Here is a 24,139-nt window from a genome sequence, read left to right on the forward strand (position 1 = left end):
AGGTGGTACTGGGACAAGGCAGGGCTCCAAGAGGACTGTATTTTAAATGCTCTGCCTTTCCATTGCATCTCTCCCATTAGCACTACCCCATGTTGCTTGGAGCTTGCTGTATTTTTGGGGGGGGATGATTTCCACAAAGGTTCTTCACCATTTGAAAACTGACTCAATATCTTTCCATTACAGCAGTATTTCGTTCACTAGGTATTCTGCATGTATTAATTTCTTTCTCCTGGCAGTGGTTTGCCTACTTTCTTCTGTTTCTTCCAACATTTCCTTAGCCTAGTAGTCAAGCACTTTCCTGCTGAGTACTATCAGATATACTCAGGGAGAGCCACCCTGTTCGTTCTGCATCTAAATTTGCATCATCTCTGACCACTCTCTTCTGCTGTAGCCTCACTTGCTCTGACCTTATTGTCTCAGAGAACCCTGCACCTTTTGTATTCACTTTTAGTAAATGATTCTCTGCTACCTTCTGTCTGACACCAGTTCTAAAGTTTAATTTCAGCGGCGGATTTAAATGCATATCATTTATGGCTTATAAAAAAAGCTGTAGACCCCACTTGTGTCCTTATTAAAGTATTCTTGCTTAAAAAAAATGCATCACTGTTACAGTCAGCGAGTTTAGGAATCTGACAAATAAAATCCATCAGTTTAGTGGCTTTATCCGTAAGTTACTATCTCCTCTGCATGGTCACCATCAATCTGACTTGAAAATGGGATTATTTTCTGTGTTCTCTCTATACCTTGCCCTCTAGACCAGCTTGCTCTCACTGGTCCTTGAGATTTTAGAGCTAAGGTGTCAAAATCTGTGATGATACTGAACATACTGCTCTGCTTTTCCAGAGGTGTGTTCTTACCGCTTGTACCAAAGTCTTGGGACAAGCAGCCTCTACTAATTAGCTTCCACAGTGGACTTCATAGAGGGTAGACAGTAAAGACTTCAGAACAGAGATCCAGCTCTGCTCTAATACCTGGAGAGAAGCTGTTTCATGAAGTTCTGTGGTTAGCCTTATGCTCACAGAAGTCTCTAGATTTGTATCTCATGAGTCCTAAATAGTCCTAAATAGATTTGTACAAATATTGTCGGATATTGCTTTTTCTGTATCACTTAATAAAACTGTGATGCAGGATTTCCTCTACAGCACTCACAAACACTCCAGACAAGGTAAGATCACTGTGGCCAGCCTGGCCAATGCACTTTCCAAGTTTCTGTTGCTCAAAGTCCCATCCAACCCGGCCTTGAACACCTCCAGGGATGGGGCAGCCACAACTTCTCTGGGCAACCTGTGCCAGTGCTTCACCACCCTCACAGGAAAACATTTCTTCCTAATAGCTAATCTAACTCTCCCCTTTTAAAACTGAAAACCATTCCTCCTCATCCTATCCCTGCACTCCCTGACAAAGAGCTTCTCCCCAGCTTTCTTGTAGCCCTTTTCACTACTGAAAGGCTTTGGTGAGCTGTTACCTTGAACACACAGTACTTTTATCAATAGCATAAATGTGATAAACTTCACACCTTGCCAGCATTTCACAAATCACATTTCCATTCTGCAAACCTTCCTATCACACCAAACTCTGCTGAAAGCCTGGTGAGAAGCACTCCTCGCAGATTTATGCAAGAGGCAGCACTTTGTCCCTTCTGGGACTCTTCAGTCTCCTCCACTGCTCTCTTTGGGGAACGCTTGAGGGCAAGGAAAGCGCTGCTGACAGGGAAAGTGCCCCACAGGAGCCCGGAGAGAGGTGAGCAGCACCAGTCTGCCCAGTACCAACTGGGGATCCCACCCAGTGCTGCTGCCTCACTCAAACCACCGCTCTTCCCGCTACAGGGACCCTGCCACAGGCGGGCCAGGATGCATCCCTGCCCACGAGGGTCCCCGCTCTCGCATCGCCCTGCCCGGGCAGGTCATAGAATCATGGAATCATAGAAGCACTAGGTTGGAAAAGACCTTTGAGATCATCGAGTCCAACCGTACCTGTCCCCTACCAAAACATAACCCCGAGCACCTCATCTACCTGTTTGTTAAATACCTCCAGGGATGGAGACTCAACCACCTCTCTGAGCAGCCTCTGCCAGTGCCTGAAAGCCCTTTTGGTGAAGAAATGTTTCCTGATGTCTCATCTGAACCTGCCCTGGAGCAACTTGAGGCCATTTCCTCTCATCCTGTCACCTGTCACTTGGGACAGAGACCAACACCTCCCCCCACTACAACCTCCTTTCAGGCAGTTGTAGATAGTGATGAGGTCTTCCTTAAGCCTCCTTTTCTCCAGGCTGAACAATCCCAGTTCCCTCAGCTGCCTCTCCTAAGGCTTGTTCTCCAGCCCCTTCCCAGCTCCACTGCCCTTCTCTGGATGCGCTCCAGCACCTCAGTATCCTTCTTGTAGTGAGGGGCCCAAAAATGAATCCAGGATTTGAGGTGCAGTGTCACTAATGTCGAGTACTGGGGCACAATCCCTTCCCTGGTCCTGCTGGCCATGCTGATCCCAGCCAGGATGCTGTTGGCCTTCTTGGCCACCTGAGCCACTGCTGGCTCCTATTCCGACAGCTGTCAACCACCAACACCCCCAGGTCCTTCTCTGCCAGGCAGCTTTCCAGTCACTCTTCCTCAGCCCGGAGAGCTGCACGGGGTCGTTGTGGCACAAGTGCAGGACTCCCCGTCCCACATTCCTGCCCGAGCAGGTCCTGCTCCCGTGCCCTTGCTCAGATGTCCCTGTTCCCATGTCCCTCTCCGCGGGGGTCCCCATCACATATCCCTGCCCAGAGGGGTCCCCGCTCCCACACCCCTGCTCTGGTGTCGTTGTCCTGTGCCCCTGTCCGGGAAGGGTCCCTGTCCCACATCCCTGCCCGGGTGTTCCCATTCCACGACCCTGCCCCGGTGTAGCTGTTTCTGCATCCCTACCCAGGGATGTACCCATCCCGCATCCCTGCCCGGAGGGGTCCCTGTCCCGCGTCCCTGCCCGGAGGGGTCCCTGTCCCGCGTCCCTGCCCGGCTGTCCCCGCTCCCGCATCCCCGCCCAGGTCCCCCCGCTCTCCGCGCAGCCCCGTGGCCGTTCGGGCGGCGCTGCCAGCCCGGTACCCGAGCACGTCCCGCTGCCCCGCGCTCACCTCTGCTCCCAGGAGGGAGAGCTCCCGGCTCCTCGCTCGCTGCCCGGGGCGGCGGAGCCCGAGGCGGGAGGCGCTGGGGGGGAGAGGAGAGGGGCGGCCCCGCCCCAGGCTGTGTCCCCACCCCGGGGCGCCGGCAGCGCCCAGGCGGGTGCGAAGCGGCTGCCCCCACGCCAAAAGCCGCGGGCGGGCGCGGTGGGGGGGGGGGGGCAGAGTGCGAGCGGCCGGCTCTGAGCTCCGCGGGACGGGGCGCGGGGATGGCGGGCAGGGGCTGCCCGGGCCGCCGGGCGCCGCCGCCGCCGCTGCTGCTGCTGCTGCTGCTCGCCCTGCTCTGGCCGCGCCGCGCCGCCGCCGAGGTGAGTGGGGCGGGGGGTCCCGCGGTGAGTGGGACGGGGGTTACCGCGGGGATTGAGGCGAATGGGACGAGGTTCCCACGGGGTCGCAATGAATGGGACCGGGGGGTCCCGCGGGGGCCGAGTGGAATAGGACGGGGTTCCCACGGGGGTCGAGGTGAATGGGATGGGGTCCCCACGGGGTCCAAGTTGAATGGGACTGGGGGTCCCGCGGGGATTGAGGTGAATGGAACGGGGGTCCCGCGGCCCCTGGGCTGAATGGGGCGCGGCGTCGCAGCGCCTGAGATGAATGGGGACGGGGGTCCCGCGGCGGCACCCAGGGTGCGCAGGGCTTCCTCACGGCACCGCACTCGGCGCTGGAGAGCGGGGAGGAACGGTAGGTTAATTTATACCGCGTCCTGCACTTGTGCCACAACAACCCCGTGCAGCGCTCCAGGGTGGGGGAAGAGTGGCTGGAAAGCTGCCTGGCAGAGAAGGACCTGGGGGTGTTGGTTGACAGCGGCTGAACATGAGCCAGCGGTGGCCCAGGTGGCCAAGAAGGCCAATGGCATCCTGGCTGGGATCAGAAACAGCGTGTCCAGCAGGAGCAGGGAGGTCATCCTCCCCCTGTGCTCGACATTGGTGAGGCTGCACCTGGAATCTTGTGTTCAGTTTTGGGTCCCTCACAACAAGAAGGACACTGAGCTGCTGGAGCGCGTCCAGAGAAGGGCAGTGGAGCTGGGAAGGGGCTGGAGAACAAGCCTTAGGAGAGGCGGCTTAGGGGACTGGGGTTGTTTAGCCTGGAGAAAAGGAGGCTGAGGGGAGACCTCATCGCTGTCTGGAACTCCCTGAAAGGAGGTTGTGGTGGGATGGGTGTTGGTCTCTTGTCCCAAGCGACAGGTGATAGGATGAGAGGAAACGGCCTCACGATGCTCCAGGGCAGGTTCAGATGAGACATCAGGAAAAAATTCTTCACCAAAAGGGCTCTCAGGCACTGGCAGAGGCTGCTGAGAGGGGTGGTTGAGTCCCCATCCCTGGAGGGATTAACAAACAGGTGGAGGAGGTGCTCGGGGTTATGGTTTGGTAGTGGACAGGTACGGTTGGACTCGATGATCTCAAAGGTCTTTTCCAACCTAGCGGTTCTGTGATTTATGGTATTTAAACGGCCCCGGCTGCCCCGCGCCCGGCAGCCGCAGCAGCCCCAGGCGGTCCCGGCGCTGCCGGCCGGGGCGGACCCTCTGCCGGGGACTGTCAGGACGGGGATGAACGCTCCCCTCCTGCACCGCCTGCGCTGCCTCCCTTGCTGCCTCCCCGCGCCGTTCGACTGCCCGGCAGTCAGTCCTCGGCCGGTAAATCCTCCCGGCTCCTGTTGCCTTCCTCTCTGCTCTGTCTGGTTGTTACGTTTGGACCGTACGCACCCACCCGGGAGCAGAGCCGCCAGCTGTGAGGGGAGGTCACAGAATGCCCTGAGCTGGAAGGGACCCGCAAGCATCGCGGAGTCCAGCTCCTGTCCCTGCACGGGACACCCCAACATCCACACCGTCTGCCTGAGGGTTGGCCAAATGCTGCTGGAATATTGTCAGGCTCGGTGCTGTCACTGCTTCCCTGGGAGCTGCTCCAGTGCTCCACCACCCTCTGGGGGAAGAACCTTCTCCTAATGTCCAGCCTAACCCTTCCCTGGCTCCCGGCATCTCTGGCAGTTACGGAACACAAACCTGCCGGTTTCGGTGCATTTCTGCTCGCCATCAAACGCAGCGATCTGCCGAGTTCAGTGCATTTCAATTACAGTTTATCCTGTAACATTTCAACAATTATGTGGGTAAAGCTCTAACACAGTGCATCAAAATCCTCCCCTGCAAAGCATTTTGTAGTTCACGTTTAGAAGGGAAAAAAATCTGATTTTCTACCTTGCTGTCGGTAAAAGAGAGCCACATTCTGCTGTAATTATCTGAAGCAGACAAATTAGTGTTTCTTCTAAAATATTGCAGCTCTTTCAGTTACCCATTCTGTGTCTGGAAATGGCACGAGCACCTCACCAAACGTGTTTTCTTTCACAGCACTCTAACTTGCAGTCAAGTTTAGCCATTTAACAAAGATCTAATTGTTTCATTTGTAATGGAATTAAAAAACCTTATAATTCCTATGTAGAATGGGTGTACCAGATCTGTTTGCAAAGTGTACGTTTTCTTCAGAGTTGTTTCAGGCTGTGCCTAGATCTGACCCTTACTCTATAGCAAGATGAGGAATGTGTATAAACTCAAGACCTGCCTCTTCTACTGCGTTTGCTATTCTTTATTCCATTCTTTTCTTCACCTGCTGGTACCTTCCATCCATCACCCTCGTTGTTCCAAAGAGGTGGATATCATCATGGAGGCTTCGGGATGGCTGTTAACAAGCATAGGCTGTGTACCAGGAAACCCTAACACACACACTCACACGTTCTCTAAGCCTCTATTCTGTCTCTGTTGATCTTGTCATCCTATTTTGTGTCTTTATCTAAAAAGGAAGGGAAAAGGAGATGTACTGTACAAGTAAGATCACATACATGGCCCAGCAAAGCATTTCAACACTTCCTGGCAACCTCAGTAAGATCCTAGGGTATTTCCCAGTCTTGTGGTCTCACGTAACTTAGTTCATTAGCAGTCTTTCTGCTCCAGGTAGATCGTGAAGCTCTGAGATGCTAATTTTCTATAGTGTTGTCGTTACTGGATCCTCATTTACACTTAGGTCATAAGGACAGGATTTGGGATGGTAGGAAATGTCTCTTACAGAAATCTTGCTGTTTAAGCAAAGTTTGAACACCGTGTATTGATTCAGTGGTGCCCTGAAATTCAGTGGATCTCAGATGTTGTCCGAGATGAGTTTAAGCTAGATTTGCCACAGATAACAGATGAACAGTGTAAGATTCAAATGTCGCAATTTCTATTCTCATATGAAAATGTTGATATCTTCAAGAGACAAAATCTAATCTAACAAAATTTTCTAGATGAAAGGAGAAATGAGAACTTTTAAAAAAGCAGTTTTATCTAAACTTCTGATTAAATACTAGTGGCTGCTGTTAATTGACATGTAATAATTGATGAATAAATCATTGCATCTTGGCTAGACTGTCCATTGCAAAGAAATAGGTATTGTTTGTGTTTTAACATTGTGCTTGATGGTCAAATATCAAATTATTTTTATATGAAAGTGTAGCATGATATTTGCTTTATGCATGTTAAAAAATATTTCAGCATAGAAGAGTTTTAAATGTATGTCTCTTAATAACACAATAAGTATTTTATTCCCAAAGATAAGAAAGACAATTATTAGTTTATGCCTGCTGCTGTTTATACAGCAAGTTTGGTCCTCACAGCCCTTCACAGAGTCCAGACTTCCCTGCCCTTAGGAGCCTGAACTTTCTGGCACCTGCTAGGGAGTATTATTATCTGCATTCTTGGCCACTGACATACTCTAATCACATCTTCTGAACACTCAGCAGAAGTAGCATCTTCCCACGTCAAAGGCTTTTCAGCTTGCTTGATGTATTTCTTCACTCCAAATACTGATGTTATAATTATTTGGATTTTTCCACTGATTGTTTAAATACTTTAGAAAAATACTAAAACTTATCAATATGTTTCCTCAGGGAACAAGATCTTTCTCTTTCCTTGTTTCTACTTTTCTTCCTCTTGGAAAAAAAAAAAATAATGGTTTCTCATTGTTTCATTTTCTTAAACAGCACATGGATTCTGTCTTGATGCACCTGTACAGTCCAATTAATTTTCCTGATTGGGTCCTGTCTTTTGATACCATCCATGTACTTCTTGTATGTCTTGAAGTTAAACACTGATCTAACTGTGAAACTTGCTGTTCCAAATGACCTTAATAAGAAAAATACCTGCGTCAAGTTCATCAGTACTAAATCAATACTGCTTCTCAGTGCCATGGATCATTTTTATGATGGCATCATGTCAGCATGTGTTCATGGTTTTTTACTTGAGCAGGATTACTTGATAAGGAGTTAGCCGTACCTTGTTTTACCACCATTTTGTGATTTGCCTTGTGATACAATTGCAATATTGTATCGCTCACAGGATAAAGTTAAGTTCTCTGTATTCTGTATTTGCCTCAGTCATTACTCTTTGTATTTTTTCATCATGTGCTGCTGGAAAAGGAGGGGAGATATAGTCACAAACTTAGTGGTTATAGGGCTTGAGGAGATCTTGCATTCCCTTTCTCCCTTATGCTTATTATCTGTGACCAGATGTAAATGTTCATATTTCCAAATTAATTTCAATTTTTACAAATGTTAGAATTCACATGCAAGTATTTACAGCCTGGTCTTTTCTTCTTCATGCAATTTTTTTTTTCCTAGTTATAGCCAATCTATACTGCTGTCACAAATAGATCTTAATACGTGGTTCTGGAAGGGGAAAATGCAGTGTTTCAGCTCAGCCATGAGCATCTCCAGGGCTGGGAGGAACGGGATGCAGGCTGGATTGCTTTGTTTAAATGGGAATGAAGACGTTGGAGGGACAAAGTCTCACAGTGAGAATTTTCCTGTCTTTGGAAGGGCCCAGGTTCTTTGTCGCACGAGGCAGCTGAGAAGGGAAGAGTTGCACCTGAATATACAAAAGAGTTCACCGAATGCCTTAGAAAAACAACACCTTTGTGAAGTGCTCTCTTTGATTTGGTTAATATGAGCCCAGCTCTGAAGTCAGTGGGGGTGTAACCTTGATAATTGGGCCCGATTGTACTGGTCCTGATTGCCTCTGTAGTTAGTTTTAGCTCAGCCATCATCTCCATAGAGAAGCAGGCCGATGTCAGAGCCCTGCAGAGCAATGCTCTTCCTACTGGGCCAAGAGAGTTAGCACAAATTAGCAAAGATGCCCTAGTGGTTATGCATCAAAATGTATGGAGTTCTGCTGTCTTCTACCATGGGGAGGCTTGCTTTGTTGTCCATGCAATGTTAAATGTGCTCAAGAGTCTTCAACACAGGAAAGACATGGATCTGTTACAGCAAGTCCAGATGAGGCCACAAAGATAATTTGAGAGCTGGAGCACCTCCCCTACGAGGAAAGGCTGAGAAAGTTGGGGTTGTTCAGCCTGGAGAAGAGAAGGCTCTAGGGACACCTTAGAGTAGCCTTGCAGTAATGGAAGGAGCTACAGGAAAGCTGGGGAGAGAATCTGGATCAGGGGAGTGCAGGGATAGGATGAGGGGGAATGGTTTTCAGCTGAAAGAGAGGAGAGTTAAATTAGCTATTATGAATAAATATTTTCCTGTGAGGGCAGGGAAGTGCTGGCCCAGGTTACCCAGAGAAGTTGTGGCAGCCCTATTCCTGGAGGTGTTCAAGACTAGGTTGGATGGGGCTTTAAGCAGCCTGATCTGCGTCAGGAAAGTGGAACTGGATGGGCTTTGGGTTCCCTTCCAATCCAAACCATTCCATGATTCTGTGACTCTGTGTTTGCTGCATCATACAGCTGAAAGAAGATGAACTTCCTTAGGTCATCTTAGTAAGCACCTGTGAAAACTGAACACTTGATGTATGACCTTTTCCTAACAAATCTACAAGGTAAATATTTACTTAAACAAAACTCTGTATTTCAGATTATTTTGCTGAATGACTAATACAATTAAAATGATCAAAGTAGGCAAGCAAGCATCAGTTCTTTGTTCCTTGCTTTGCATTTAATATAGATATAATGGCATTTATTTCAAGATCTGTGTTAGCAATCTCTTCTGCAATACCTAGAGCTGATTTATCATAACGTGTCTTTGAAACAATATACTTTGCTATTAAGTGCAACTAGTTTGGGATGTCCGGTCACATGTTTTACTGTCACATTCTCATCCTACCACCTAACAAAGTAATACTAGAAGGCTCAGTATATTGGCATGGATTACAGGAGCCTAAAAGGAAGCTGAAGTACAAAAAGGCTTTTTTTTCTTAACTGTTTACAGCTCCAGTCTCTTGTATACACACTGAACAAGTTCTATTTTGCCACACCTAATATATTTTTGGGGTTTTTTTGTTTATTTTTAACTTAGCAGTTTGTATTAGGATACAAGTCTCACAGGTTTACAGGTTTTCTTTTTGGCCTGGTTCAGTGGAGGCTTTTTAACCAGAGCTTTACGCTGAACTTTTCCACAGATCATTTTGGAGGAAGTTGTAAGAAAAAATAACCTTTCTTTTTTTTTCTTCTTTTAATCTGTGAAATCACAGAGCCTCTCAAAAAAAGGAGAAACCAAAGCATGTGCGATAAGCTTGCTCTGAACAAGCTACTGTTGCTTTCATTGCTATTTGCACCACTTAACAGAAGATGCACACCAGGAATTTTATGAATATACAAATATACAGGCCTGAGGAGACAATAATTATAGTGAATACCATTCCCACACTCAACAGCTGGTAAGAAATACAAATTCTGTCAAGTAATGCTAACTTTATTGTGGTAAGTAAGCAAAAATTCACTAGTTAAATGGTGTGTATTCTTTGTTATTAGATTGCTCTTTTAAGATGACCCTCAGCACGGATGAATAAGCTGATTAAACAGTCTTAAGAGTTTGCTACACAAAACAGAATTCTGTGGCCTGAATTGCCTAATCTTTTTTTCCTTGTGGAAAGGAAGAATATTTATTTGTTTTGTCCCTGTGTCCTATTCAAGGTCAGGATAAGAAACCCACAGAGACAGGGTCTATGAGTCTCTGCCTTTGGAGATTTTACTCATCTGAATGTATCGTGAGCAGTTTTGTCCAGTTTCTGATATTCCTAATCACAGTGACTTCCACTCCAGTGAGATTATTTGTAGAGTAAGATATTATAGAAGTATATAATATAGATACTTCTATAAGTCATTATAGAAGTATCAGAATTTTCTGTTTTAGCAGAAGAAAGCAAACTATTGTTCTCTCACTTTAAAAGGAGAATAATTGTGTCTTCTCTTTATAGACCAAAAGCAATTAAAACTCCCCAAAAATTAGAGATTCATCTGGAAGTCTCAACTTATAGTTTTCCAACACTCCACACAACATGCCAGATCTACATACATAGATATGGAGTCGTTTTAGGCGCTTCTACAACACGGGCCTTAGTGGTTGTCACTGCAGAGCTCACGAATGCGTCGAGTTTGTGAAAACTCAGGATGTTGGGGGTGGGGTTTATGAATTACAACACTTTACCTCTTTTATCCTACTGGAGTGATGATAACATGCAGGCACAGTGAAAATGGCTAAACTCTACTGTTTTCACACTCTCTAATTCTTCACTGTCTGTGAGCTGGAGAGAAGGGAGAAGCTCCATATAATTAATTGTACAGTATCTGCTTGGGCAAGAACGTGGTTGGCACCATGGAAGTTAAATGTGGAACTGTAAGCAAGATGGCAGGATGGTGTGCATTCATAAGGACAGTGTGAACGTGATGTTATGGTAATTTCTTGGAACTTCCATACAGACAGGCTCACTGACAGCAAAAAAAAAACAAGCTGTGCAGTAGGTGTTTGACCAAAAAAGTATTGCAGAGTGCTTTACTGGGTTTTTTGTTGTTTTTTTGGTGTTTGGTTGGGTTTTTTTCCCCAAGGATGTAATTTATTCCACTTAAACATAGGCAAGAGTTACAAAAAGTCCTATGAAAATTTTGTTTCCATCTGTTTTAGACTGTTTTACTTAAGGCTTACGTTACTGCTTTTTTATTATGATAAATATGAACAGTTATAATGAGGAGATTTGGCTAATACTACAGAATTGATATTATACAAAGATCTTGCTGAACAGGTTTGTGTTTTAAAAACTGAGAGGAGGTTTTCAAAATGGTTTAGATTTCTGAAGTGAAAAAGAGTTCTCATACACATGTTCCCATAACATAGTAGCAAATTATTTAAATGCTGATCTTCAGCAGCTTCTTCCATTTCTCCATACCAGTCATTTACCATAGCTGGCTTGCAAATACCATTACAAATGTATCTTTATATTACATAAAAGATCAAATCCCTTCCAAATGAACACTTGACAGTTTAAAATTAGGGATAGAAATTAAGGAAAACATTATCAAGTTCGTATAGACGCGCACATTGTGTGATCACAAATTGTGTATCTGCTAGTTAGACACAAAGTCCTGCTTCTGTGAAGCGTTATAAAGGGGTTTGTCTATGATTGTAAATGCTTAGGACTTCTCTTCTGCACCTCACATTGAAAGCAGCACATAATCAGTAAGATAAGGCCTGTGTCACCAAGAGAGGATATTGATTCAATAGTTATTCCCTGAGCAAGGTTCTCATTACAAATACTTAACAGAGCTTATTCAACAACTGTACTCTGTGTAGCGTAACAGTTGTCCTCTGCTGTGTCCTTTGAGATCTGGGCTCCCCACATTAGACTTTATTGACCAGATGCTTTATTAGTTAAAGTTGCAGGTGTATTTCTTTATGACAGGAAGTCAAAATGCAATACTTTTTGTCAGGTGCAAGGTGTTCAACTGGTAGGCAAAACACAGTGAATTCTGATGGTGTACATGGCTGTTAACAGGAGTCTTCTAAGGCAAAAATGTTTGGCTGCCTTCCCGTTCACAAGTGACTACACAATGTTTCAGGGTTTGGGAACTGACATATTTTCCTTCATCTCATCATCTCCTATTTCTGCTCTACGTTGTCTATACTTATTGAAGGCTTAATAATTTGGTTTTGTTGTACTGGTCCAGCAGTCGCTAAAAAAACACCAAGTTCTTCGTGGTCTTTGATAATTTTAATGAATTCATGTTTGATGCTTAGAATGCATGAAAAACTTTTAGTATACAGATCGTAATTGTGAGACTGGTATTTTGTTTTGATAGCAATGTTTTGGAGTGAGGGGACTTCATTCTCCAGTACCTTGTACGCTACGTGGTGATTTACAGTTGTGCAACATGAGGAATATGCTTCCAGGGTCACGTATCTACTCACCATCTCTAGATAGAATTACTGACTGTGCTGGCCTGGAGAGGGATCCTAATACAGGTGCATCAGGTGCAGGAAAAAAAAAGTTGTTCCTCATATAGTCTTTTCCACACTGGGCAGTTTTTGCTATACAGCTCTGCTCACAGATGCTCTGCTTGAGCAGGGTAGGATAAATTCCAAAACCATAACTATGTCCCAGCTAGAAGCTTTAGCAAGCACCATAGTGTCCTTTAGGAAGCGCAGCATTTCCCATTGCTGCGACTTACTTACCTCCCCCCCCCCCCCCAAGTCTGTAGTGTAGATAAATGTTAAAGCAAACCTTTCCCGTGACTGTAATCATAGTGCTTTACACCCACTTTTATCAGCTGTAATAGCATGTAGTACAGAACATTAGAGAAATTGGCCCTTTGTAGGTTTAAGCGCTATACTAACATCAGCTGTTTGAGCGGTATTATTTTATGTGCTCAGATGTGGTTTGTAGACACAGCTGGAGTGTGTAAAGTGATTGCTCTGCACTGAGACAGCTCAGGAAGAATTCAGAAATCTCAGTGTGTCAGCAGCCCTGAAAATTCATAATCAAGACTCTTAAAGGAGCTGGCTCACTGATACGTAATTTTTAATAAGTTATGGAATTCAAGAGAAATTACAGAAAACTGACAATTAGCTGATAACTTACTTCTACTTAGAAAGGACCACCTTTCTATGTGATGACCTGCATATTTGTAGTCTGCTCAGGATGTCATTAATGAGCAGAAAGGGAGAAAAGAAAAAAAAAACAAGCAACACCACAGAAAAATTGATCTTATCCAATACATCTTGTTCCATGTTTTGATGGAGTTCTAGTTTAGTGATCTTTGAAGTTAGAAGATAAAGATCTAATAGCAGGCTAAGAGAGGTGCTAAAAAAAAAAATCAAGATAAATGAAAATGTTTTTAAAAAATGAGCCTCCTCAGTCATTGGAACCAACAAGAAAGAGACAGATTCACTGTCCACTTGAGGGGAAACACCTGGGCTACTTTACTGTGCAGAGTAATTAATGGACATGACTGCTTGTAATTCTTCTTAGAATTCCTCATGTTGCCAGTCATCTTTCACTTATGTTAATGAAAATTTGCCCCTGGAACCAGTAGAGTTTACCCATGAAATTAAAGACCAATCAGGCAAAAAGTGTAAACTTAAGCCCTACTACAATCAAATAGCTATATTCCTACAGAATACATTTAATTTCATCTCATCTTTCATTGAATGTCTTTATTACTCATCCTGTGTGGTCTTGATGTAGTTTTCACCGGAAGCATAAAGCATACAGTGCCTGTTGGCTGCAGCAACATACTTTGCTGCCTCTCTGTCCTGGGTGCAGTATTTTTAATACAAATTCATGTTTTGAAGTCATTGCTGACCTACTCTGATCTTCTCTGGATCTAGTAAAGCAGAGAAAAACTCTGACTGTTCTGTCTAGTCTGTGTCATTCCTAAAAGAGATCACTGGAGAAATACTGGCTCTGCATGCTCGCTGGCTCATTCTGTCTGTTGCCCATCTTGCTTCCTTTCTGCTGTTTCCAGTATGACTGCATTGCACCACAAATGTGAGTGACAGGACTCAAAACCAGTGCTTTTGGTAGAAATGCCTATCATTGTTTGCCTTTGTCCTGACATCAGTGCTTTTTAGCATCCTTTGACATATTCAGGTTTGATAACATCCCTAAATAACGTTCTCTGACATCTTTCATCCAACTAGCTGTATCGGCAAAGTGCTGTGAGATTCTCAATGGTACTCCAGTTGAAGTTGCTATGACTGCAGTGGTAGGGTGGCAGTGCCATGCTGAATCTACATTAAGCTTTGTCCAGGAGACAATGTAGTCTGTTATTTCTTTCTTCTATCTCCATCATTTTTTTGAGGGATTCAGTGAAGGAGAGGGCTGGAACACTCCTACTGATATGATGACCCTGGTGGTGTTAAGCATGACTTCTTGACATTTACCACAACTATAAAACTAAAGTAGTACCCTTCTTTGTCTCAGAAGGCAGTGTGGAGGAATAATAAGCTCTTTTCCATTGTAGAGAATTACCGCTTTTCACAAACTTTTTTTTTTAAAATTGTATTATCTGTGAAATAATTACTGTACCAAATCCACTGAGACCTCATTTGCCCCCAACCATACAACACACTGGCAAAAACATTTCTGTTATAGTTTGTCTTTTTGTCTTCCAGAGCTGTGTATGCAAAGGAAAAAGTCCCTGCTTTTGCGATGGCATGAAAGGTAATAAGGTAAGAACAAATACATATCTCCTTTTTTAAGACTATACCTGGAAGTTGTTAATATATCAGTTGAGTTGATATAGTGAGTGAACGTATCGTGTGACAGTATTTTGTCAGCAGAGCCTACAGAGAATTGTAAAAGGAAAATATTACCTTAAAAAAATCTGTTCAAATAACTGCATGGGCTAAGAAAACTTTTATTTTTCTTTTTTCTTAAATGCATTAGTTTGTTTACAGCATTGCATGATGTTTGAACACCAGCAGCAGAACAACTGTCTGAAGCACTGGGTCCCTTTCACAAGCTCCTAACAAATGCCCACAGATCCCGTTACCCTGGCAGCAGCTCTCCTGTTACAAATTTCAAAGCGCCATCAAAAGTGTCGTGTTCAGCCCTTCCCTCTTTCTGTATTTGGACCTTGCCCATCTCCCCCCTGTTGTGGATCCTGAAGGCAAGCTCCGTGCACTGATATCAGACAGATAAATCTGCTGCAGACCGAAGCAGGGGAAGAGTTTCTGCATCCTGATCACAAACTTCTTTCCAGCAGTGAGAGAACAGCATCAAAACCATCAAACATAACAGAGCTGCAGCTCTGGCTGTTGCCAAGAGTAGCTTCACAGAGGCTCAGAGTGGCTTTTAGACAAACCTGAATTACACAAATGCCAAAAATTCTTTCAAGCTCCTGGCTGTACTTGGAAAAAACAACTGATTCAGAAATGAAAGGGGCATTATTAAGGGAGTCATGGTTGTAATTCAGGCTGTGGACACAGTCAGTGATTGCCATACTGAACTTTATCAGTAGATTCCAAGTATCCATATAGACTTAGGCTTCTGATTAGTCCCGCTGATAAATGCATCAGGCTGGTAAAGAATTATTCACAACCTTCCTCCTGTGCTTTTATTACCAAGACACAAATGTCATACTGCACCACAGCAAAATAGTGTCGTTGCCTTTAGGAAGCTTCATATCAGTGATGGAGAAAAGTTCTCTCCAATGTGTACATTATTAAAATGTATTTTCCTAAGTGGGCAAGGAGAATACTCACGCCTGAAGTAAAACTTCAGTGCTTTTTTTTCATGTTCTCAGTTGGACCAGCCTGGCTTTGTCTTAACCAGTAAAACTGAGAGCAACTGAATAATAATAATAAAAAAAAATAAGCTGCCTGCTGGCAGAGAAATCTTAATAAGAATGAACACCAACAACTTGTCTTCGTCAGTTCCATGTTAAAACAACTGAGTAATTAGTAGGTAAGAATTAATAATTGTTTACTATGATGAAGTTTTTGAAGCGCCTTTGGAAAGGAGAATTACATTAATCGATACGTTTTGGTAACTGTTCAACCTTAAGAAATTCTCCGACCTAAGAATCCTCTGATCTCGTTGATCTGTGAAGAAGCAGGTGTGGATAAAATTGCCCGCACTGTAGGAGGAGAGCGAAGGTGTCGGCAGGGAGCAGTGCTGCTCTGTCTGGAGAGGCTCCGGGCTTTGCTCAGCCGAGGAAGATCCAGGGCTTTCGTTTCTCTGTTAGTTCCACGCCCCCTCCAGTGGCACGGGTCGGTATAGCCTTGTGCTGGTTTCCCTTTCTTGAGACGCTGGTGGCTGAAAGTAGTACTTTGTCATAAAAAACAGTGCCGGTTTATGATGCAGATCTCATGGACCCTTCTAAATGCAATTATTATTTTAATTTGTGTTTAAATATTCTAGGATTGAGGTCTCTCAGTTTCTTTGAAACACCTTTTCTGCTAGTTTCTAGGCTTGAAGCTCTTTATTTTATCCAGGTAACATTTGCATCTTCATTATAGTTAAGTAAAAAACTGAAGATGCCCATTTCACTGTAACTTAGCCTTCTGTATTCTATTCGTGCAGCTTTAATCTTCTGCGTGTCCTTTACATGGTTTGGTTACTTGAACTTGACCTTAAAATACACATGAAAAAGTAATTTGGTTTCTTAGTCTCTGAGACAAAACAATTTTTGGAAGCTGTCACTTGTAAGAGAACTTCTTTCATTCTGTCTGGTTTTGTTGTACTTGACACCCCCTGTTTCTTTCATGGTTTGCATGAAGAGAGGTATTGGTGATTTGAAGCTGACCTGCTGTACAGCAGCAGCCACTAAGTTTGCAAACTGCACATCATTGCTCTTAGGGTGCATTTGGATTTGTGTTGCTTGTAGGGTCTAAACAAGATATAGAAATACTAAGGAGGAATTTGTATCAGCTGCTTTCTCGTTATAGTTTTCATGCTGCCATTTAATTGCTGTACTGTGCAAAACCTTGAGTACTGTTGTGTTCTGATATCTTCAACCATACTTATGAGCGTGTTGTGTCAGTGGTGCCATGTGGCCTAGACAGCACATAGGTGGGAATACAAAAACAGGTCAGTATGGGCAAGGGGAGTGTATCTGTCACTGCAGCAGACAGATAAGTAGAAGTTAAGAGGTACTTAAAGTAATGAATGCCTTAGAAATAGATTATCAAAATGAGAATTTGTGGATAATATGAAGTAATTAATGTGGACTTAATTCTTCTAATGTTTACAGGGTGAAAAAGGCTTTCCTGGTTACCCAGGTCCACCTGGTCATAGAGGCTTTCCTGGTCCAGAAGGGCCTCCAGGGCCCCAGGGACCAAAGGTAGGTGTGTATTTGCGACACAGAGCCGACCGTAAACACTGAAAGGGAGGGCAAATCGTATTAAATACTTGTTTGCTTTAGTGTCTGTAATGGGCAATGTATGTATTTATTTATTTATCTATGTCTTGCTGACACAGATGTCCTTTTTCTTAATTATATTGAAATACATTTGTTTCCATTTGTGATTTAGGGTTCTCCAGGGCTTACGGGCTTAGTTGGACCCAAAGGTATACGAGTAAGTATTTATATTTTAAACAAACTTGTATTAAATGTTGAGTTAACCGCCACCTTGGTTAAATATTTTGTGAGAAATAAACCCAAAACGTTATATATGATTTTAAAGTATTTTCAAAAATTATGACATAGAGTATGCACTTGCCTGATGTATTTTTTTAGAACCTTGGCCTTTTTGCCACACCTTACCTACAAGGTTCACACTGTAGGTGTTTGGTATTGGGGTGTGCTATGAGCAAGTCAGACTAGAATGGCATGAGGAGTTCTTTTGGGTTTTCTCTGTGATCAAAACCAGTCTGTGTTAACAGAGTGTAATCTGTCATTATACTTGCTTCACAGTCAGATGGGTTAAGGAAATAATGGTCTTTTGATGGAATTGTGCTTGCATTCACTCTTCTTCTGAATGTGATCCAAAAAAAAAAAACCCTGCATTATGATCTTTTCCTTAGTATTTGCAATACTGTTTCTCTGTTTTCTGTATTAGGGCTTACCAGGAATACCTGGATTTTCAGGTCCCCCAGGCCTTCCAGTAAGTAAAATGCAACAAATTTGACCATTTCACTCTTACTACAGTCTTCAGTACACAATTATCCTCAACTCAGTGTGCTCACTGTAGTCTCAACATCAGCCTTGTCTCCTTCAGTTAGCTTAGAGATAAAGATGATAGCATCATCAGTTCTTCCTTATTGTAATGATTTAAGAACACGTAATCTCTCAAGTCTTATGAAACAATGCTCCCACACAAACTCTCTCCTTGTTGCTCTAGGGTAACACGAATGTGTGGAAACAAAGCTTGTGTCAATTTTGCACTTCTTTTTAGGGTGAACCGGGAGCTGCTGGTCCTCCTGGGCGTTCAGGTGTTCCAGGATGCAATGGCACAAAGGTACAAGCTGATCTGAATGTGACAGAGGTTGTTTGGCTGTTGCCTAGGAATGGCCAAAAAGTGTTCTGAATTTTTGCCCTGAGATGCAACAATTTCAATTTGTTTCGGTTTGTATATTTAGCAACTGAGAAAAGAATTGAATCATGATGCCAGAGGAAGGAAAACCGCTGCCTTTTTGTGCAAGATAGATAATTAAATGATACATGTTAAATGATACATGTTAATGCCCTTTGTGAAAAAGTGAATCATAGTGTTAGATGTTTTTACAGGTAAAACTTTCTTCATTAAATCCAGAAGACCTAACCACTTTTGTCCAACCTCTCCTTCTGTTGAAATGAATTTTAGAACAGATAGTTAATTTTATTTTACCAGTTTCTAGCTTGCAGTTGATGATTCATAAGTCCTGAAAGCAATTAAAAGAAAAGACTAACTGTTAAGTGTACTGGTCTTATTTTGCTCCATGAGCAAATGCTTCTGACGATCTGAAGTCGTTCTGAAGTTTCTGAAAACCCAGCTTAGTGTCGTCCGCAAACTTCATAGGGTGCGTTTGATTGATCTGCTTGAGGGTAGGGAGGCTCTTCAAAGGGATCTGAACAGGCTGGACCACTCGACTGAGACCAGTGGAATGAGGTTTAACAGAGTCCTGCAGTTGGGGCACAACAACCCTGTGCAGTGCTACAGACTAGGGAAAGAGTGGCTAGAAAGGTGCCTGGAGGAGAAGGACCTGGGGGTGTTGATTGACAGCCAGCTGAACATGAGCCAGCAGTGTGCCCAGGTGGCCAAGAAGGCCAATGGCAACTTGTCTTGTATCAGAAACGGTGTGGCCAGCAGGTGCAGGGAGGTTATTCTGCCTCTGTACTCGGCACTGGTGAGACCACACCTCGAATCCTGTGTTCTGTTCTGGGCCCCTCACTACAAGAAGGATGTTGAGGCTCTGGGGTGTATCCAGAGAAGAGCAATGAAGCTGGTGGAGGGGCTGGAGAAAAAAGTATTATGAGGAGCAGCTGAGGGAACTGGAGTTGTTTAGCCTGGAGAAGAGGAGGCTCACGGGCGAGACCTTATTGCTCTGTACAACTACCTGAAAGGAGGTTGTGGAGAGGAGGGATCTGGCCTCTTGTGACAGGGGACAGGACAAGGGGGAACGGCATCAAGCTCTGCCAGGCTGGGCATCAGAAAAAAAATTTTCACAGTAAGTGTCATCGGGCATTGGCAGAGGGTGCCCAGGGAGGAGGTTCAGTCACCATCTCTGGAGGTATTTAAAAGATGGGTGGATGAGGTGCTGGGGGGCACGTTTTAGGGATTGATAGTAATGGTTTGACTTGGTGATCCTGGAGGTCTTTTCCAACCTAGTGATTCTGTGAAGCAGGGAGTCAGAAGAATGCCTACTACAGAAACTCATACGATTCTAGTGAAACAGTGAGCTGATCTGACGTAGCTGATAAAGGCTGGTGTCTGGGATAGAAGCTAAGATTCATACAGTGAGTCTGTCCCCCTTCTAGCAAATATGGTGGTAATGCAATTCACAACTTCAGTATAATAACACAAAAAACTTCTTTTGTAATCACATTGGCTAAAATCATACCAAATAATAAACAATGATAAGCATTAACAGTGACTCTTACTATTTTCAGGGTGATCAAGGTTTTCCAGGTCCTCCAGGTAGAAGAGGTGCTCCAGGTGTTCCAGTAGGTATCTGTGAAATTCTTGACTGTGTGCATTTCTACCACATAAAGTCTTTCACTCAAGGAGTGTAAAGCCTTACATTAGCTAGTATTGACAACAGTTGAAATATATCAGTATCCTCATTTTATTAATATGAAAAGCTGTGTGGGAAAGAAAGCAAAGTTAAAAGTAATGCTTTATCGGCCGCATGTTGAGCCTTGGCTTCTTGGGTATTGAGTGTATGCAAATTCATTGACTGGTGTTGGCTCTTCAGTGTCTCAAGGGATACTTGGGAAAGTATCCACTGTCTCATGGTCAGTGCAGCCAAGGCTGCTCCCAGCCTTCACATACCCAGCCAGTCCTTCTTTGTTAGTACAAGGTCCAGCAGCACTCCTCTCCTCGTCTGCTTCTCCACTACCTGTGTCAAAAAGTTATCATTATTGCTTTGCAGAACCTCCTGCATCCTGACATCCAGAACTTCTCATTCTGGCTGAATTGCTTTAACCCGAGGATTTGTTTTTAATCTGTAGAAATACGCTTTTAAAAGAAACTTCTAAACAAACAGAAAAGGAATTGTAGGTTCCAGTGGCTTCAAATCTAATAACTTCTAAATATGAGCTTTACTTTTCCGTCAGTCCTGATATTATTAATTAATATATCAATTAAGGGCAGGCTTCAAAACTGTTGTGACTTCACTTGTAGACTCGCAGCTGTGAGACTGGACCATTTTTTAACAACATGACCTTTCTTCTTAAATTGAAATATGGCAAAGTAAATGAGTACTTGGCTACACACTGTGTCCATGCAAGTAAATCACTTCAAGAGCACTGAATTTAGAGAATATATAAGACATGTCCTTTCACTATTATCACTTTTACTTTTCTGTTTTAAAAATATAACTGTTGTTCTCCCTAGGGTATTGCTGGCATCAAAGGAGAGAAGGTTAGTTATTTACATCATATTATGTGAAATACGTATTGGTGATCAACAGTTTGTGTACATGTTTGATGCTGGAAAAGAGTTCTTAAGGTCTCCGCTCATGGGAAACAGATGGTTTACTTTCCAGAACAAGCAACCACAGCTGGGGTTTTGTCTACCAGCTGCATTCGCACTGGGTTACAAAACAGTATTTAGTTTCTTTTTGTCCCTTTAACTACTGTTATTGCATGCATTGCACGAATTTAACCCTGTCAAGCACAAAACTAATTAAACCCCTCCGTGAAACAGCTTATGAATCCATATGGAAATCTGCAGGGGCACTAGAGAGTACGTTAAAGGGATAAAAAGTACCAAAAATAAATTTAAGGTCAGGACTGTGGGCGAGTAATGTAGGTATGTCTGAAATGAAGACTGCTCCTAACAGAGAGCTGAAATGCCTGTAAAAGGTGTGTTCTGTTAAATAAAATCTTTGTTAAATGTAGAACTAGCCACAGGGGGCAGGTGCCGTCATTATACAATAGCGGATGACACTAAGCTGGGTGGAAGCGTGCATCTGCTTGAGGGTAGGGAGGATCTGCAAAGGGATCTGAACAGGCTGGACCACTGGACTGAGACCAGGGGAATGAGGGTTAACAAAGCCAAGCGCAGAGTCCTGCACTTGGGGCACAACAACCCTATGCAGTGTTACAGTCTAGAGGAAGAGTGGCCTGGAAGAGAAGGACCTGGGGGTGTTGATTGTCAGCCGACTGAACATGAGCCAGCAGTGTGCCCAGGTGGCCAAGAAGGCCAATGGCATCCTGGCTTGTATCAGAAACGGCACGACCAGCAGATCCAGGGAGGTTATTCTCCCTCTGTACTCGGCACTGGTGAGACCACACCTTGAATCATGTGTTCAGTTCTGGGCCCCTCACTACAAGAAGGATGTTGAGGCTCTGGAGCGTGTCCAGAGAAGAGCAACGAAGGTGGTGAAGGGGCTGGAGAACAAGTCTTATGAGGAGCGGCTGAGAGAGCTGGGGTTGTTTAGCCTTGAGAAGAGGAGGCTGAGGGGAGACCTTATTGCTCTGTACAACTACCTGAAAGGAGGTTGTGGAGAGGAGGGAGCTGGTCTCTTCTCCCAAGTCACAGGGGACAGGACAAGGGGAACGGCGTCAAGCTGCACCAGGGGAGGTTCAGGCTGGACATAAGAAAAAAAATTTTTCACAGAAAGGGTCATCGGGCACTGGAACAGGCTGCCCAGGGAGGGAGTTGAGTCACCTTCCATCAAGGTGTTTAAAGGACGCGTGGATGAGGTGCTGAGTGGCATAGTTTAGGGATTGATAGGAATGGTTGGACTTGATGATCCAGTGGGTCCTTTCCAACCTAGTGATTCTGTGCTTCTATGATTTTATGAAGTGTGATCTCGCTTATTTCGCTGCCGTTTGTGCCACTACAGAGTTCTACAGTCTAAATTTTTATCTTCCTATTTGTCTAATTATCCAGGGGGAGCCTGCAGATGGATATTACCAAGAGTATGGTGCAAAGGGTGATCCTGGATTGCCAGGAACACCTGGACTTCAGGTACTTCAGACAGTGAGAGATATATATATGAAAAATATATATAATCTATCTATATAAAACACATTATATATAGTATGAGTGTTATGTATAATGCATTAATGCAGTATATATTTTATATGTAGCAATTTACAATTATCTCATTGATTTCGATACCAGAAAATAATTCTGTCTTTAAAAATGACTAACTTTGTATAATCTGATTAATACAGTGTATTTAAAACCTGTCTTCTGCAAAACTGAATACATCAAGACAATAGTAACTAATTTTTCCCTCAGAACCAAGTGTCCATTAGGTGTTGATAAAGTGAGATGGGGAAGTCAGGTTGCAGACAAACAGCAGTACTTTAGAAATGAGAAAAAACTGATTGTGGATTTATCCTTACACATGGAGTGGGGTGGAGTGCAGTAGGGTGGAATGGAGTAAAATAGAGTAGTTGGGAGGAACCTACAATGACCATCTAGACCAACGGCAAAAATTCTCTATGAAGTAAGGTTGAACGGATTAGACCTGCTCAACTTCTAGGATACAAAGAAAAGACAGTATGGTCCATGTTTAAAAAATGTAGATGAATAGGACAAGGCAGAACAGACATATCTCTTGGTTGTTATATTAAATAAATAAAATTAAATTTGAAAAAAAATAAATTGAAAATAAAAATTGTTATTTTCCATTTCTTTGAAAATAAAGCTTTGATGTATAGAACTTATTGCATAGAATTTATGAGGGATTAAAGTCTTATTAGGGGTAGCAGTAGGACTGTATGATTATGAGAATGTCCACAGTTAAACAGGAGATACGTCTTCACTTGAGTATCTTAGTTTTAGACCAGATATGTTTTCTCATGTTTCAAAAACTATGCCAGTGAAGCAGTGAGGAGGAATTATACTTCTGTGTTATCCTGTGACATGAGGAGGAAATCCAGAGAGAGTGCTGCTCCTCTGTTGGTAGTAGAGTTCATTGAACTTAGTGTTATAGTTTGTTCATTATCTTTCCTAATAACCAGGGTGCCCAGGGTCCCCAGGGATATCCCGGGGAACTCGGACCACACGGCCCCCCAGGAGCTTCAGTGAGTATGAAATTAGGTCTCACTTGTTAGTTTAACCTTTGATTTTCCCAGAAATGGAAGTAGAAAAATATGTGTACCTGACTCTCCCAGACTTGTTTGAGGTCTAGAGACACATGTAGGTGAAATTCTTCTGCACACATATGATTTTTTGTTGTTGTTTCTTTTGACAATTTTTATGCACAATAAAATGCTTCCAGGAGCATCCTTGTCCATCTAGGCATAAATTTTAATTTTCAAATAATTACCTATAAATTCACTTTAAATATTAATGTATTCAACTGGAAGAAAGATGTATTTGTTTGCAACTAGACTGTACGGGCATTCTGTCACCCACTTACAACAAATAGCAGTTGTAAAGGTGGAAGAAAGAATAAAAATAGTGATAGAACCGTGAAAACTGGGTACTTCAAAACACCTGTATTGGTGTTGAAGATTATAATTTTTTGAATTAAAGAACTTCTTTGTTCCCTTTTTGTAGGGCTTGCCAGGGAATGCAGGACCTCCTGGACCTAAGGTAGTCTCAGATTGGTAATAAAAATGAAAACTTCTTATTCTGTGTAAGAACAGTTAG

At 43.5% G+C, this 24,139-nt stretch overlaps 1 protein-coding gene across 1 annotated transcript in view; it reads left to right on the forward strand.

The window, feature by feature from the left end:
- The first annotated feature begins 2,716 nt into the window (after window positions 1-2,716).
- Window positions 2,717-24,139, forward strand: part of COL4A3 (collagen type IV alpha 3 chain) — a 61,391-nt gene continuing 39,968 nt past the window's right edge. Inside the window, 12 exon segments of the mRNA XM_054074521.1 lie at window positions 2,717-3,344; window positions 3,347-3,456; window positions 14,555-14,611; window positions 17,137-17,226; window positions 17,417-17,461; window positions 17,945-17,989; window positions 18,281-18,343; window positions 19,975-20,028; window positions 20,921-20,947; window positions 22,424-22,501; window positions 23,506-23,568; window positions 24,047-24,082. Coding sequence (XP_053930496.1) covers window positions 2,717-3,344; window positions 3,347-3,456; window positions 14,555-14,611; window positions 17,137-17,226; window positions 17,417-17,461; window positions 17,945-17,989; window positions 18,281-18,343; window positions 19,975-20,028; window positions 20,921-20,947; window positions 22,424-22,501; window positions 23,506-23,568; window positions 24,047-24,082 — 1,296 coding nt within the window.

The sequence above is a fragment of the Cuculus canorus genome, chromosome 9, assembly GCF_017976375.1.
Source record: "Cuculus canorus isolate bCucCan1 chromosome 9, bCucCan1.pri, whole genome shotgun sequence".
Classification (NCBI taxonomy): domain Eukaryota; kingdom Metazoa; phylum Chordata; class Aves; order Cuculiformes; family Cuculidae; genus Cuculus; species Cuculus canorus.